We start from the raw sequence: 17,061 nt of genomic DNA, 5'->3' as shown, positions 1-17,061 counted from the left end.
TCAAAACAGTTCAGATTTCCACAAGTCTGTGTACTGTTAATAATCATGCAGTATCTATACTTTTATTTAGAATATCAGTTCATAGCTTTCTTCTTAAATAAATTTATGTTTTGTAGGTATCACGTAGCAAACTGTCTTATATACTGCCCTAAGCTATTCTCACGGGTTTTTTCAAATTATTTAGTGAAAATAATGATAACTACAGTTCATGTTCCCCAAAGAGAAATTTCCAGTCCTTGGAATAAAAAAATTGTTTATGTGAAGATTATTGGTGTAATGTTTAACTTTTATGAGCACTAATTCACTAATCTTTAATTTATTAACAATCTATATGAATGTAATAGGTTAGGGCATGGTCTTGTAGTTAGTGTGTATGGAGGGTTTATGGTTCATGACTCGTTACGTCAAAAATACATTTTACATTTTGGGGTCATGGATGCACTTTAATAGTGATATTTATATTTCATTTTTTTATTATACGTGAGAATCCCAAGAATAGTTAGTGGGTGATGCTAACAATTTGCCTTTTCTGCAGTATATCAGTTTCAAATTAGGGATGACTATGCACATTCAGAAATCTGTTGTAAATCTACATTGCAGTCTTCTCAGTTTCATTGATTTCATTTAAAGAAATTGGGTAGGAGCCACAGAATAAGTAGAATATTGCCTGAAAGTGTGTTGTGTAGTAGAAATCTTACCACCTCTGATCTTGACTGGCACAAAGAGAGACTAGATAAAAGTTACATGCAATAAAACAGTTTTTACTTATAGCATAATTAAAGATAAAGAGATGTTCTGCTAACTTAAACTACGTAACAGTTCTCAACATTCCAAGTGTAAGTTCTGTGTTGTTTTTAAAAGACGAATTATGTTAAGAATAAGTTGTATCAGTTAACCTGAATTATCCCAGAATGAAAAAACAACAACAAAAAACACATAGGTTTATATACTAATAACAATAATGCAGTCCTTTTCAGGGTGCAGGTGCTACCGCATGACTGACAATCACTTTGATGCAAGAAATGTTGTATCTCTGAAACATCACCTGATTTGCCAATAGAATGTTATAGAAAAGATAAGTGTTACTTTCAATACAATAAATTCTGTGTCACAAAAATCCTTAATATATCTGCAAAGGGGATAGGAAGTGCACTGTATGCTTGCATACCACAGGATGAAATTCTGAAACCAACTGAACCTTGTAAAATTGAACTAGGTTATGTATCAGCTCAGCCCTAGGTATTATATTAAATGGCTAAACTTGAGCAAGAATCTGCTGTTTCAAGACATCATCCTGACTATGAGGTCATTTTAAGGCTGTCACAGAAACAATTTTCAACTCTGGAGGAGTAAAAGTGTGTTGTGAGGTCTTGTTCACATATTTTTCAATCAATATTTTTGTTGCTGATTACAAGTATTTTTAATGGTTCTCTAGTCTTATCCACTTATATCAACAGTAATTTTATATCTTTAAAAATTATTTTATTATTCAATTCCAATTAGTTTAATGTTTAACTTGAGCAATAGTACTTCTCATGCTAGACCATTGTTTCATTGAACTCTTCATTGATAAAATGTCTTTTTTAGTCACTGCATAGTGACTCATAGAAAGGTTCAAAGATTTTTTTCAAGAACAAACTTTTAGCTCATAATTCCATATATTTATTGATTTGATATCTAATTACAGCCATAGCTATTGAAGTTCCCTTCTTATTCGTCTTCATATCATGTCTTGCCTCTTTTAGCAACTTGTCTTTCTATATATTATGCTCTTAAGCCTTTTATTATTGCAATTATCTGATGACTATGTGCTTTATCAATTCCAAGTCTTGGAATGCTAAATCTTATTTTTCTTGGCCAACCAAAATGTTTGAATTATTGTAATTTACTATACAACCACATTTCTCAGAAACTCAAGCTCTGTGCACATCAGTGTGCACTTTTTGGATTTAATCTGCAGTCTGTCCTTCAGCCTCTCTAAGATGATCCTATGTCATTAAAACATCATTGACATATATATCTAACATCTGGATGATGCAATTAAAAATATAAAGATAGTGATGACATTACAATCTCCATTGGGTGTTGTTCTGAATTCTTTTAATTCACTTTTATCAGTTATTGCATTTCTTATAATAAAAAAACTTAATATTCCAAAAATGTTTGATCTCAAAGTCTAACTTCAAGGAAGATCCAATTCAATCTGCCTTTTGATCATTGTGTGTTAATGGGTTATACTAGTTTCAAAGAATTATCTTCCTTATCAAGTCAGTAACCCTGAACTAACAAAAGATAGATAAACTGCACCTATATCATAGTGAAAAGTATCAAACATACTGTTGGTATGAATGTGCTTTGTGGTCACTGTGAGAAAAACCTATATTCTACCATAAAGATTTAGGCTTGGGTAACAAACAAGCAGCTACTACTCATATTAAAATATAATTGTAATGTAACATATCACAGTTTATCTAAAACAGATTCAGGAGCATTGTGAAATATATCCAATGTATATTTCCGTATGGCCTAGTGACACCCCTGTTCTCCAGGCTCCTTTACTGTACTGAAGAAATGCACTAGTATTTAAACTTTGTTATAGTACATTGAATTCTTCAAGACTTTAAATCCCTACCAGAAACTTACAAAAATATTACTAAAAAAAAGGACACCAACTAGACTTTGGTCATAGTACCAGAAATGTGTATAAGGTTTTTTTACATGCCTCACTGTCTTTGCATAAAATTTAAAATCATACTAGCAACTGTATTTAATGAACATGAACAAACATTTAATGTATATTAACAAAATAAATATCAACAGACACCTTAATATTAATGCAAATCCTCAAACTTATACTAGAGCTACCAACAATTATCTATCAAATATGAAATTTGTGCATCTCAGCCTAGTTTTATGCTCATGTGCAAAAGAAAAAAAACACCTTATGTTTTGGTCAAATTAACAGCTTTTCTGTAATACATTATGGTTGGTAGACTGACTGCATCTAGCTCGAATTAAGCATAATTTTGATCCAGGAAATATATCATTTTGTTTCATTGAATAGACCAATTTACCATTTAAGTCAAACCTATGCATGTGAAGGTTAATATTTATGGTACTAATAGCTTCTTATTTTACATAATCTATATCTATACTGTAAGACTAAATTTAGTTGGATTTATTTTCAGTAAGTTATTTTTTAAAACAACAGTCAAATACTATTTAAAATAAGAGAAATCATGTGGTTTTCTTGTCAAAAATAAATGGTTTTAAAGAAATTGTGGAATGACTACTTAAAGCCAGTGTATTGCTTACATCATGTAGTTAGTGACAGTAAAATCACTGAATTGGTTTCATCAAGGGACATCTCAGTATTGCACATATACTTATTGTACATCGGAACCATTCATATCACCACAACCATGCCAACAGGTTGCACAATTTAAATCACATCACATGTAGAAAAACTGCCCCACTAACTGGAAGAGACAAGAGGGGCTGTAGTTTTACTCCTAAATACCTGAAATGAGCACCATTGAATAAGTTGGAGAAAACATTCATAAACAATTGTGAAAAACTAAACTACTTCTGCTAATGTGAATAATTTGTAGTCCAAGCTCAAGGAAACATAGCAAAACCTGAATTGCTATGAAATACTAAATTTCATTAATTCTATGCCTACATGAATTCAGTCCTTGCATAATGATAAATTACAAAGAGAACATTTATCTATTAACTTTATACTATAAGCTTTTATGGTGTCATTTCTGATGATACATGTTGTTTAGGTAAGTGTATTGTAAGCTTCTGCATTAGCTTCCTGTTTCTTTTGAGGACTGTCTTTTTATTGGCTGTATCCTAATTTTTGGGTTGGCCTGTTATTTCTCAACATTAAAAATGTTTACTACCATTCTTTGCTTTTGTAAAAAATTCTGCCTCAGAGAGATTTATTAAAGTTGGTTACTAGGCAACATTTGTAAATAGTTTTTAATGTTATCTCCTTTTAAACTTCCCATTGCCAGAAAAAATTTGATATGGAGATTCAGAGCCATTCATAAACAAATCTTCTTTAAAATATGAACTAGGCTATAGAATTTAAATTTCACATAAAATAAATTGCCAACTGAAATCTTAAATGTTACAAAACTTTCCCTACAAAACTGCACCAGTAAACAACATATTTGAATATTTAAATATAGGCCTGTTATTGTAAGGTAAAATTAACAATGTTTAAACATGAAAACTGTGGGAATCAAATAATTCAGTAAGTTGATTCATGTTAGTCTTGCAATGTGTTTCTTGCTGTTGAATTTCTTTTTATTAAAACTTCAAAATATTTCAGTCTGCATCACTCTTACTTTAAAAGAGATTATGAGAAAAATGGTAAACACTGATGGAAATCTGCACACTTTTCATTTCTTACTTGATAAATATTGACAATGTTTATTACAGTCAGACAGGGAAGTAACATACATACAATTCTCACTGATTAATAGTTGAAAAGAACTAAAGAAGTAGAGACAAAGAAATCATCTGGAAATAAAGTGTCACACCACATCAATTACACAAAGCTACACATTTCAATTGTAACTAGTCAACAAATGCATAGATCATGAATTACTTAGTTGTTGTTTTTTAATCCAGTTCACAGAATATTCATTATCCAACAGGTTAATGTTTTTAAAACAATTTTATATTTGCATAGATTCTGTATTAATTCACAAAATTATTGCTTTATTTTTAAAAAAAAACAATTTCAATCATGCATTAGTCAGTAACAAACCACTTCCTGTTTCAGATGCAAGAGAAAAAAATTGTTTCCAGATCATCATTTTACAATTATAATTTAATTATGATAAGACTAGTGTAGTATAATTGCTATAAAGTACTGAGATGATGATGTCATTTTTAATTTATAGTAACAACTGGAAAAAATAAATTCTGAAATATTTAGACAATTTCATTTTTCAGTTATCCAAAACATAAAGCATTGCTTCAGTAGAAGTATTACATATTGGAAAAGAAAGTTTAAACATAAAATTTAATTTAAAAACACACCCTGACCTAAATGAACTAAAGAAATCAGATGTTGAGAGGAAGGATCGACTATTGAAATAGAATTATTTCAACATGAGAATCCCTAAGAAAACCAAAAATTCTATGAAAAATCAGTGGTTGGAATAAAACTCTTATTTCAGCATAAATTTTGAGTAAATAAATCAATAATAAAATGACTTAGAAGTTGAAATAAGTTGCTTGCTTCAACAAAATAATAAATTCAGATGTAGAGCCAAAGGATAAAGAAACACGACTATTCCTTCAATATAAGAATGAAAGCATTCAAAAACTGAGTTGAAGAATATTATTTTTAAAACACACTAACAAAAAACACTGAACACTAGACAAGACAAACTAGTATGTATCATAAGTAATTGTAGATAATGAAAAGAATTAAGAAAGGAAGAAGCCTTATTGGTTCAAAATAAAATTGCATTCTTTGTACAAGAATGAAGGTCTGTTTTCAAAAGAGTGCTATTTTAACTCAATAACTGAAGAAATCAGAAATTTAAAGAAACATTGTTTCAATACAATTATGAGTTGAACAGATTAAATGCAAATTAATAAGATTTCATAACTTTCAAGGTGTGGGTATCGATTTATAGAATGAATAAACAATTTACATCGTACTTCACATATCCCATTGATTCTTCAACTGTTCTGGTGGTTTAACCTGAAATGATTTAGAAAAAATCTGACCCCTTTATACAATTGACAAGTTTATCACAGTTACAAAAAAGGTATAAACGACCAGATGAACATAACATAGAGAAGTTTAATAATTTGGATGACAATTAACACAAGCAAAACTTAGTAAATCTAAAATAATATGAAACATTTTATTATAAGTAATTAAACTGTAAAGATCTGGAAAATTTGGCACAGCAACAAGCACAAGATAGCTCCACCAAAAGTTGATGGACAAAGGCTGAAGTAACATGAGTGGTAAGTTTTTCTAATTCCCTGGTTCTTATCTTTTAACAAACTGACTTCTTTTTCTATTAATGCAAGTAAACTCTTGTAGTTAAATGAAATACAACTTTCATGTAGTCCATTATGAGTATTATGATTTCTGAAGGGCATCAAGTTTAAAGTGTAGCACAACTTCAGATTGTTTCCTACAGTAAATTCTACTTTGAAAGGAATGTTTATGATGAATATTGCTAAAAAATCAAAAATAGTTAAACATTTCAGTGAAATCAAGTTATAATATAAATGTTAACATACTGAAATAAATTGTTTTATGAATCTACTAAAACAGTGATAATAATAACACCTTTGGAAAGCTTAAGAACATTTAGTTTTTGTTATTCAAAAAAACAGGGATGAGAAAAACTCCTACTTATGATTCTACTCTCTCTAAGTTGTTTCCTTTATTCAGTGTACTAGCTGCCACGTTTGTTTTGAATATAACCATGGCAACTAACATTTTCAGAGAGCTTCCTTTGAAGCTTACTGCTCTATATCTTCCAGTAGGTTCTCTTGCTCTAGTGTGTTTAACAGCTCCCTGTACTCTTCTTCTGTGAAATCTCTACCTGTCTCTCGCTTCTTTCTGTGTTGGAGCTCTTGCTGACTCATAGCCTCCACACATAGAACAATAAAAGCATTGTTGCAGGAGTACTTCTCTTGATCCAACAATCTGTGCCGCAGTAGTGAACTGGCAACACCAACTTTTTTAAGACTGTTGGAATTCCAGGCATCACAGAAGCCTTCCACGTCACGGATTCCATGTTTATCTGAGCCATGCCAAACAATTTTTTGGGTCCTATATGAAAACAGCAAGAAATATTTTTCTAAATATAATTGAAATATGTGGTATTTTTGAGAAACTTTAAGGAAACAACTTTAAAATCAATAATATATATAATCCACTCGATTAATTTTAAATAATCTTATGATCCTTACCATGTATTGTCTGCAAGGACATTTCTTCCATCAAAAGAATAAATCCGTGGAGGATATGGGAAAACTGCCCCAGCTCCAGTAAAGATATCTCTCCAAGAGTTAAATAACACTTCACCCTAAAGAGATAAATCTTTGTAAGAACATAGAAATAAACATATATCTTTAATAACTTAGCAGCCAGCACAAAAATGTATGTAATTTGCAAACATAATTCTTCAAATTATTTGAAAAATTATGTTTTAATTTTTAGATGACTATTTTTTCCCTATTTTATTCATTAATTATATTTTTACTTTTCTTAAATGTATTTCATTCTCTTTTCTGATTTAACACATCTTTTGGATAGGCTCTAGCCATTTTCTTTATTTTATTTTAGTTTTCAACTCTACACAGTGTAATATTTTTGTATTAAATGGTATTACACAATTAGCATGCACACAGTGATATTACTGTTTAAACACGTACATGCATATTGATTAGTACATTTCTTAATTTAAGTGTGTATGTGTTTTCTTATAGCAAAGCCACATTAGTCTATCTGCTGAACAGGGGTCTTAATGTAAGACACAATGTGTCACATACCTTTATATTTACTATTGGAAGATCTCGAGCCATGTAATGAACGAGGCTATTTACATTTTGAACTCTTGAGGCAAGAAAAGCTCGGAAAGTTCCCCGTAAGTTAGCCTTTCTAGATTGTCGATAGCACTCATAATCAGCTCCTCGAACGCCATGCATATCTCCAGTGTAAGGCTGATTGAGTGCTGCTATCCTTAACTGTAGGAAAAAAGCCAACATGGGAAAATAAAATAGTGTGTACTGTTTATTTAGCTCCATTAACTTTAAAGAAAGACTACTGCTAAGATATTTTTTAAATAAGTTGATTCAATATTGCTATTATGAGGAGAAATGTTAAACATTTATGTATATATTATGTTGTACAAAGCTGGCTCAGTGTTCTTATTCTTAATAAAAGAAAGTTTTATATTTAAATGTATTGTACAGAAATTTAATCAGCCCTACTATTCTTAAAAAAAAAATAGCATTGGGTATTTTCATAGTTTGTTCTCTACAAGGGATTGGTTGGTCATGATGTCTATTAAAAACCTCCTCCCTGGCCAATTCCATGTACTGCACTACACATGTGAAAAGCCTTGACCATGTTTGTTGTTTTTTTTAATTAAAGTAAAACCAGAAATTATTCTTCTGAGAAAATGATATTACAGAGCTTTCTGACAAAGTTCTCCTATTTTGTAATTAACATATATAAACACGTATAATCATTTGAGTGTAAGAAGTTTGAAGAAAGGGATATCTGCAATGTTGAACAGTATCTGTAAAGTAAATGCAGGCATAATTCCAGCAGGAAGAAATAAGCTACTCCATAACTGAAAAAAAACAACTTTCAACATGTGACAAATGGAAGAATGTAACCATGTAGAATTAAAAATGTTTTTATAAGTGTCTGCAGAACATTTTGTGACTTATTATATTTCTGCTGGTAGTACAAAATTTTCAAAATGATGCCTAGTATGTTATGAAACTTTTTCTAAGAGGCTTATGGTAGCTACAGTTATAATAGAAAGTTTAACATCCAGAAAGTCAAGGAAAATGCCCAAACAATCTGTGCATACTATCAGATTAATGTTCTGACACTATTATATCACAAGGAAATAAACACCAGATGGAATGCCAATACAGCTCCTTACAAACAAAATGTCTAGCCACATATCTAGATCACCATTCTAGTTTTCCTGCAAGATGAAAATAAAAAAAAGAAATTTGCACAATACCAATCACAAACATTTCTCATGGATTTCTGTGCCTTTGGTTTACACAACCAGGCCCTTACGAGGAGTTATCCATGCACATATGATCAACTTTGGAAAGAGTGCAAAGGCAACACTCACCTCAGTATTTTGTTCTAATACCTAATGTAGCAAGAACAACAGTACATCACCTAGAAAACTGCTAGTAGTGGAAGAAAGGGTTGTGGGTCTGGGCACTCATCCTTTTGTGATAACCATAGATCATGAACATTTCTCTGTACAGTCATAGCTGAAGAAATACTGGCCTTGAATATTTTCATACACATTTTCTATACATAAGTTCAGTTCAACTCTACCATCCTAAATATAACATTACTGTTTGATTATTTATTTACTATAATGCTGGCACAGGGTCAGTTCACCTCCACTGTTCTTAATGACAGATGCACTTAAGTTATGGATTATTTAAAAATTATTTAACTAATTAATGTACTTACACTCTGCAGTATGAATAAAGTTGGTTACAGAAAGATTAGTGTTGAACTTTATAAAATCATTATGTTTTCATTCTTAGTCATATCTGTTGCTGACCTAGATAACAAATATTGCAAAATGAAATGACTAATACAATTATATTGTAGAAGTAGTATGTGAAAAAAGGCTATACAACATTGTACATGGAGGTGTTTATTATAAAATGTGAAGTAAATAATTTGTATATTAATAAAACTTATTATTTTTTCAAAATCTTGTAACAAACAGAAAACAATTACCTTCTTCCTCATCTTGGTTATCAGAAGCATGTGAACAAATTTATAAACTTAACTTGATGTATTATTTGAATATAAATAAATAAAACAACATATTAACATTTCACGTATTTGCAGGTATATTTTGTAAAACCATATGTGTTATTGTTAGTAACAGACAAAGTGCTTATACTTAAACAGAAAAGTGAAATATATTTATACAAATTATATTTTACTATATTAGAGTAGAAAGTCTTTAATATATATTTTATTATAGTAAAATGAATATTAAAAATCAGTAACAAATTAATTATACCTTAGACCATGTTAGACTTGTGCATTATCAGGTCAATAAAATAGTTCTTTTCTACACAATACAAAAAATCCTATAATTCAACCATACTTTTATAGTGTGTTGTCTGTTTCAGAAATTCATGCAAAGTTACACCAGGGATAACCGTGTTAGCTGTTCCTAATTTTAAACTTGCATATCAGAGGTAAAACAGCTAGTCAACAGCATCCAGTATCAACTTTTGTTCTACTGTAAAATAGAAGTGGGGTTTTACTGTCACTCTTATAACACATTCATGGTTCCAAACTGCAGAGTAGATTTTTGTAGCAACAGGATGTGAAACATGGACTTTCAGCTTCACAGTCAAGCATGTTAGCCACTAGGTTTATCTATAGTCTATCATATAAAAAAAAAACAAGAGAACAATTGTGTGTTGTGTCAAACAAACATTTTAAATCTCTTAGAAGGAAATTATACATACCCTTGGGGCTTTCTCAAGTGTCAAGCTGTCAACTGGTGGACTAAGAGGTGCTGTGGTGGTACTGGTCTGAGGTATAAGAAAATATACTTCTTACACAAAGAACCACCATGCCACACAAAAAACAACTGGGTAACACTGCTAAATAAATCAATACATCTAGATAATATTTAGCAAAAAAAAAAATATTTAGCTTATGCATAGTTATAATCCATGTTATTTCACTAGATATATATTTATTTCAAATAATCAAGTTAATTAGCACAAATTTCATTATGATTCTGAAATAAAATAATTGTTTAAGACAAAAAGAACTTGTATACAAACAAGTTACATCTAACAATAATTCTGAGTATTACTGCAAAGTAAAATTTATCAAGTTCTTATTATGATACCAGTTTTTTCTTATAAAGAAAATTTAAAACTAAAAAAACATAAAACTTTGAAACAATCTATAGTAAAAGGTTAAAATACTGCTATAAAATACTGATTCTTGTAGAGTTAAAACATGGCACAACCATAAAAAAGACGTAATAATTCTAGGACTAGTGCTGTTTCAACAAATCTGATCTAACATTGTATATATGTTTTTTCAGTATTTAGCAAGTCCATAAGTTTAATTTATATAGACTTACAGTAGTTGTTGGCAGGGGTAGTGGAACCAAAGAACCCAACTATAAAAGAAAAGAAACCTGCTTAATATATATTTTTTTCTAAAAATATTTAAGTAATGATCAAAATGTCAAATAGCATATAAAAATAACTTGCTCCTAATTTTATTAGCAGGAATAAACAAGTTATATTTTCAATAAAGTAATATGAAAACAAATGTATATATACATACAAATATATATTAAAAAAACTTACTCCTACATATTGCCAACCTCTACTAACACGAACTAATAAAGCTTCTTCATCAAGAACAAATCCAAGCGTTCCAATGGGACTGATATCTGACATTCGAAGCAGAGATTCCATGTTCTTGAAAGTAACAGCCTAGCAAAAACAAAAACAAATATTACATAATGCAGAAAAACAAAGTGCAGTTTATACAATGTAACAAATTTGCCATTGTACATTTATTTTAGTATATAAGCTTGATTCATTATAGTTTTCTTTTTTGCATCTGACGTATATTATTGACTGTGTATTGTAAAAGTCCTGCCTGTTCTCAAAATTTATAGAAGATTCATGAGAGTAAGAATCAACAATATTTGTTTTATGAAAATTTGCTAGAACATTGTTCAAACTTTGAGAAAATTGCATGATTGCTATATAAAACCAATGCATCAGAAGGAGAAGAAAATTACTGGACAGCTGTGTGCTACAGGTCTTGGCAGGTATAATTGTGATTAATGCCTATTAATTGGGAAACTACAGAATTTGACCAGGAATGTCAATAGATTTGAAACATTACGAACCATTTAACTTCAGTCAATTATCTTAATTTCATTATCATTTCTACGAGGTCACGGAAAAGTCAACAGTGTGAAACCAATCAAGCTAGCTAGCTTAAGCGAGGTGCAACAATATCAACTCAAAATCAATTTGCTCATTGTGGACTTAAGCTGTCGATAAAATATTCAGTTCTAGACCAGATATGAGACTCATGGATTTATGTGCCTCTGGTTTACTCAAATAGGACCTTGAGAGGTGTTGTCCATGCACATTTGATCTACTTTAGAAATAGTGCAAAGAACACTACCTCAGAATTTTGTTCTGATACCTAATAGAACTAAGAAAAAATTCAGATGTAGATAACAAAGATATACTATGAAGATTGTAATATGTAGTATCAGGCAGACTGTAGCATTACCTATGTAGGGATGGTTGAGATTGTTCATCAAAATGATGTTTTAAATATCACCTCATTAGGTGAACTGGTCTACTTTATCTAACACATTAAGCCACAAACCTTGGAATTCAAAAGCACTTAACGAAAATCTACAGTAAATTAGTCTATATTGTCTAACATATTAAACAATATTCAAAACTACTTATCAAAGGTTAATAGGCAACTGGTCTACATTATTCAACATAGTAAACAAACTGTGGTATTCAATAGAACTTAATGAAGATCAACACTGAACAGGTCTACCTCATCTATTATATAGAAATAATAAACCCTTGTATTCAATAGCACTCACTCAAGATCTACAGACAACTGCTCTACCTCATCTAACATATTAATCCATAAACTGGTAACCGATAGAACTTATCCATGATCTACAGACAACTGGTCTACCTCATCTAACATATTAATCCATAAACTGGTAATCAATAGTACTTATCCATGATCTACAGACAACTGGTCTACCTTATTTAACATAATAAGCAATAAATTGTGGAATTCAACAATACATTAAGGCAATTGTAACAAATTAGTATTTACAAAGGAACAACCAGCTGGTATGTTTGTGTGGCAAGTTAAACAAGACACTTTGATTTAAATCAATAAAGTAACAATTTTAAAAAATTGTAATTTACCCCTGGAACAACAGCCAAATGGTCTTTCTTTGCTTTTCCTTGATCTCCTGGTGGTCCTGGAGGTCCAGGTGGGCCAGGACGACCAGGAATATATTGTACACCTGAAAAAAGAATAAATATTATGAATAATTTACAATATAACAATAACACAGTTCTAATTATTATAATTAGTAGTTATTGGATGTAAACTCAAAAGTATTATTGATTTTCTAAAGAATCAAATTATTTAAAAAGAGCTCACAATGTGGTAATTTCACAGTTATACCTACACACAGTTACCTGCACAAATAAGCAGTTAGTTCTAGATCTAATATCAGGTGTAGTGAATTTTTGCAGGTGAAATTAAAGACATAGTGTTGCAAAGAAAATCACAATAAAATACTACTTTCTTCTATAAGATTAAAACTTGCACACAGATAATTTATTTGATCAACTAAGTGTTCGGAATAAATCAAATAAAATTAATGCAGATTACAAAATCATCAAGCAGAAATGCCATGAGACAAGGAAAGGTTTTTCCATTAGTATCTTAGCAAGAAACAAAATGCCTTTCTTGAAAAACAGAAATGACCCATAAAATAAAGGTGACACCTAGATGAAGCAGTATAAGTATCTTAGTCCATTGTATCCTCTGCAAACATAAGATCAGGAAAGCTACAATGTAACTACTTATGCAGATAATAAAGATATACTGTGCAAGATCACAGTATGTAGTATTAGGCAGGCTGTAGCATTGCCTAAGTAGGGATGGTTCAGACTTCAGAACTTTATAATACTACAGAGTGTTTCCTTTCACAACAATATCAATCAAAACACATGTTCTGGAATTGTATGCTAATATCATTCTTTTTTATTACATGATAATACAAAAACAAAAGCAACAGTGTCAACCAATTTCATTGAAATGACATAGTTTCACATGTAGTAACTGAAAACAGAAATCATTGTAAAATGTTATTACATTAACCCTTGAACATAGCATTTTTACAAAGCTTTGGTATTCTTTCAAACTGCTTAACAAAAGAGTGAAACAGGAATTACCCATCAATAAATATTACCATCAAGACCTCATTGTTTTTAGAGTTTGGTTATAAATATAACCTTCCTATATCTATTAAACAACGCAAACAAGAAACCTATGAAACAGTAGATAAATTTATTGACACAATCTACAATCATCTAGCATACCTTGTCTAACATTAAACAATACTTGTTGCTATTCAGTAATGCTCACCCAAGGTCTACAGTGAACTTGTCTAACTTGTCTAACATATTAAACAATACTTGTTGCTATTCAGTAATGCTCACCCAAGGTCTACAGTGAACTTGTCTAACTTGTCTGGCATATTAAACAATGTTATCTGCTATTCAATAGTGCTTACTCAAGATCTACAGTCAACTAGTACACTTTGTCTAAGATTTCAAACAATAAACTCTAGTATTCAATAATACTCGCCAAAAATCTACAGTTATGTGGTCTAACATATTAAACTATAAATACTAATTCAGAAATGCCATCCCTACTATACTGTTTGCATTGTTTTTGAACTTCTGATATTAGTCATCCCTATATTTACTCCCTTTTAAAACAGTTTTTCTTTACTTGGCTATATATTACAACAGTATTAGACATTATTTCTTCCTTTGATACAATACAACCACCTATTATATCTCACCTTCAGGAAGCATAACATGAGTATTTAATATAATTTAACATTCTTTAGTTCTGAATCATACAAAAAATAATCTTCCTGCTTTATAAATATCTTTATAAATGTCCTCTGGATTGACTTATTATCTTTCTTTCACATAATCATTTACTTGTTTTTGAGTTGAAATCAACTCTTTTCTTTATCAATTTCTTATTTAACATTTGTAATTTAGCATAAGTTCTCTGATGGAACAGTGGTAAGTCTTCAGATTTACAACTCTAAAATCAGAGGTTCAATTCCCCTTGGTGGACACAGAAGATAGTCAGATGAGGCTTTGCTATAAGAAAAACACACACACACAAACATACACAATTTAGCATAAATTATATTCCTTTAATGCATTCAAAAGATCTAGTAGAGTTCATCTTAAACTACTCTCATATGTTTCAATGTTTTCATTTAAAAGTTAATATTATTAACTTCTTCAACTTTTGCATAATATTATGCATCTTACTTTAATGTAAGCATCAACTAGTTCCACACTGACAGTTAAATACACAATACCATGTAAATAATTTACAATAAAGTTTAAACCTACCTTAATGGTACAATACCAAATTTATATAGGTACTAGTTTTGATATTTTACATTAACTCTTCAGTCAAACAATGTACTGAAAAAGACATGTGAAATGTTGAAATTTGTATCTGTGTAAATTTGGTATTGTTCTGTTAGTGTTAAAATTTATTGTAGTTCTGTACTGATTTATTTAATATCATAGATGTAACTATCTAAGATATTAGTATCTTATATCTTATAATTATTAAACATTGTACCATCTGTTAATGTAGAAATTGCTACTGGCTTTTAAGTAAATGTGATTGATTGGTTTTTCATTCTTACCTTGGGAATGCCCATCTGGTCTGACTATTTTGTAGTCCTTGTAAGCTTGTAACAAAAACACAGACTTAGTGCCTAGAATAAAACTTGTGAGCTACCCTCCTACACTCTGTGAACAGCTTATTGAACAAGACAATTTATTTATGTTTTTAATTATAGATAACAGTATTGTTTAGAAGACATTTAGTAAGAAATAAGCATGGGACCATGGAACGTGGTAGCCACAAAACAAGAATCCTTCACTAACCAAATCTGTGGCTTGAAACACGAATTAGCAAGTAGCTGTGTATACATCCTAAGGTGTAATTAGCATGCTTAATATATGATGTAGCTTCAAAAGTTATCAAATATAATCTAGGGTATAACCTACATAAAGAAAATGCTTGAGATAAAATATGAAAATAAAAGCTTGCCTCAGTGTACTAGCATATAAGAGAAAAGCTTGATAAATATTTTGTTTGATACAATAATTTTGGGACTTCATTATGATGTTCTTGATGATTTTACAGGGAAAAGGTTTCTGAATGTTTGCATAAAATGTGGAAATAAATAATTTGGCAGTAGGACTTTACTATGCTAGTTTGGTGAATGTTTTATATGCTTGTTTTGTGTTGAAGTTGTTAAAGTATTAGGTTGAGGAATAATTCGTGAGCATTTTTAAATAATTTCATTCAAGCATTACATGCAAGACTATACCAATACTTCAATGCATGAACACATTACACCCAAAACATTTATTATGATACTTTATGTCATGTAATACCTAGGTATATAGTATGCATTGTTTTAAACGAAATTGCAAGAAATTAAATGCGAAAAGCAGATGGTGTCGAAAATGCTCGATTTTGTCCACTTGACATTCCATTTAATGAGCTGAAAATGAAAGCAAAAATTAAAGACACATGAAAATCAAATACACCATCTATTAGAGCAAAAAATTATCTACCAAATGACATGAACTATTTTGCGAAAGCGTTTCATTTATGAATATATTTTTTTAACTTGAAAAAACGCTCACGAATTATTCCTCAATCCAATACAAAGCTACATAATAAATTGTCTGCTCTCTTCTCACCATGGAATCAAACCCTATTTTTAGTGTTATAAACCCACAGATATCCACCAGGGACACTTTGTGAAGGATTTTTTTTAAATTGAATATACAATAGGTAACAGCTAGGCTGGAAAAAGACTAACATATAAATACTTGATAAGTATTTTCAAATTCAGCACACATAAAAAAATTGTCTATACATTCATTACAAAATGTAATAGGTCACTGTGTGTGTGTGCATTTTCTTATAGTAAAGCCACATTTGGCTATCTGCTGTGTCCACTGAGAGGAATCAAACTCCTGATTTTAACATTGTAAATCCAAAGACTTACTGCTGTTTCACCAGGGAACAGGTAACCGATAGTTAAAATATCATTTGGTAATAACTTACATTTTTATATTTCAAAAAATAACTGTTTCTTCATATAATTTGGACCTGTAAGAAGTAACTAATAAGTAAGATGATACTTTACTGACAATAGTTAAAATCTAATATGCATAAGAAGACTTTTTTTTAAATAACATCTAACAGAAAAGTGATGCCTAATTACTTGAAAAAATTTTTTGATATAATCTAAAGTTTTTCTTTATGAAACTAACAATAGAATGGTGAAATGCATACATAATATTCAAAGAAATATAACTCAAACTACTGAAATAATAAATAACTGTAAGTCTCCTTTGCTCTGTAGTTAATTAATTTATTTCTAAACAGTT

General features: G+C 30.2%; 1 protein-coding gene across 32 annotated transcripts in view; it reads right to left on the bottom strand.

The window, feature by feature from the left end:
- Positions 1–4,415: 4,415 nt before the first annotated feature.
- The window catches only part of LOC143222229 (uncharacterized), a 186,855-nt gene continuing 174,209 nt past the window's right edge, over positions 4,416–17,061 (bottom strand). For all 32 annotated transcript variants that reach the window (XM_076448420.1, XM_076448421.1, XM_076448414.1 and 29 more), the window contains 7 exons: positions 12,739–12,839; positions 11,119–11,247; positions 10,887–10,925; positions 10,255–10,320; positions 7,546–7,740; positions 6,964–7,079; positions 4,416–6,823 (listed from right to left, as the gene is read on the bottom strand). In XM_076448420.1, the coding sequence (XP_076304535.1) occupies positions 6,511–6,823; positions 6,964–7,079; positions 7,546–7,740; positions 10,255–10,320; positions 10,887–10,925; positions 11,119–11,247; positions 12,739–12,839 (959 nt within the window). In that variant the 3' untranslated portion in view covers positions 4,416–6,510. The remainder of the gene's footprint in view (positions 6,824–6,963; positions 7,080–7,545; positions 7,741–10,254; positions 10,321–10,886; positions 10,926–11,118; positions 11,248–12,738; positions 12,840–17,061) is intronic.

Source organism: Tachypleus tridentatus, chromosome 8 (assembly GCF_004210375.1).
Source record: "Tachypleus tridentatus isolate NWPU-2018 chromosome 8, ASM421037v1, whole genome shotgun sequence".
In the NCBI taxonomy this organism is placed as follows: domain Eukaryota; kingdom Metazoa; phylum Arthropoda; class Merostomata; order Xiphosura; family Limulidae; genus Tachypleus; species Tachypleus tridentatus.
Note: the sequence above shows the minus strand (reverse complement) of the source record. Positions and strands in the feature narration are given on the sequence as shown.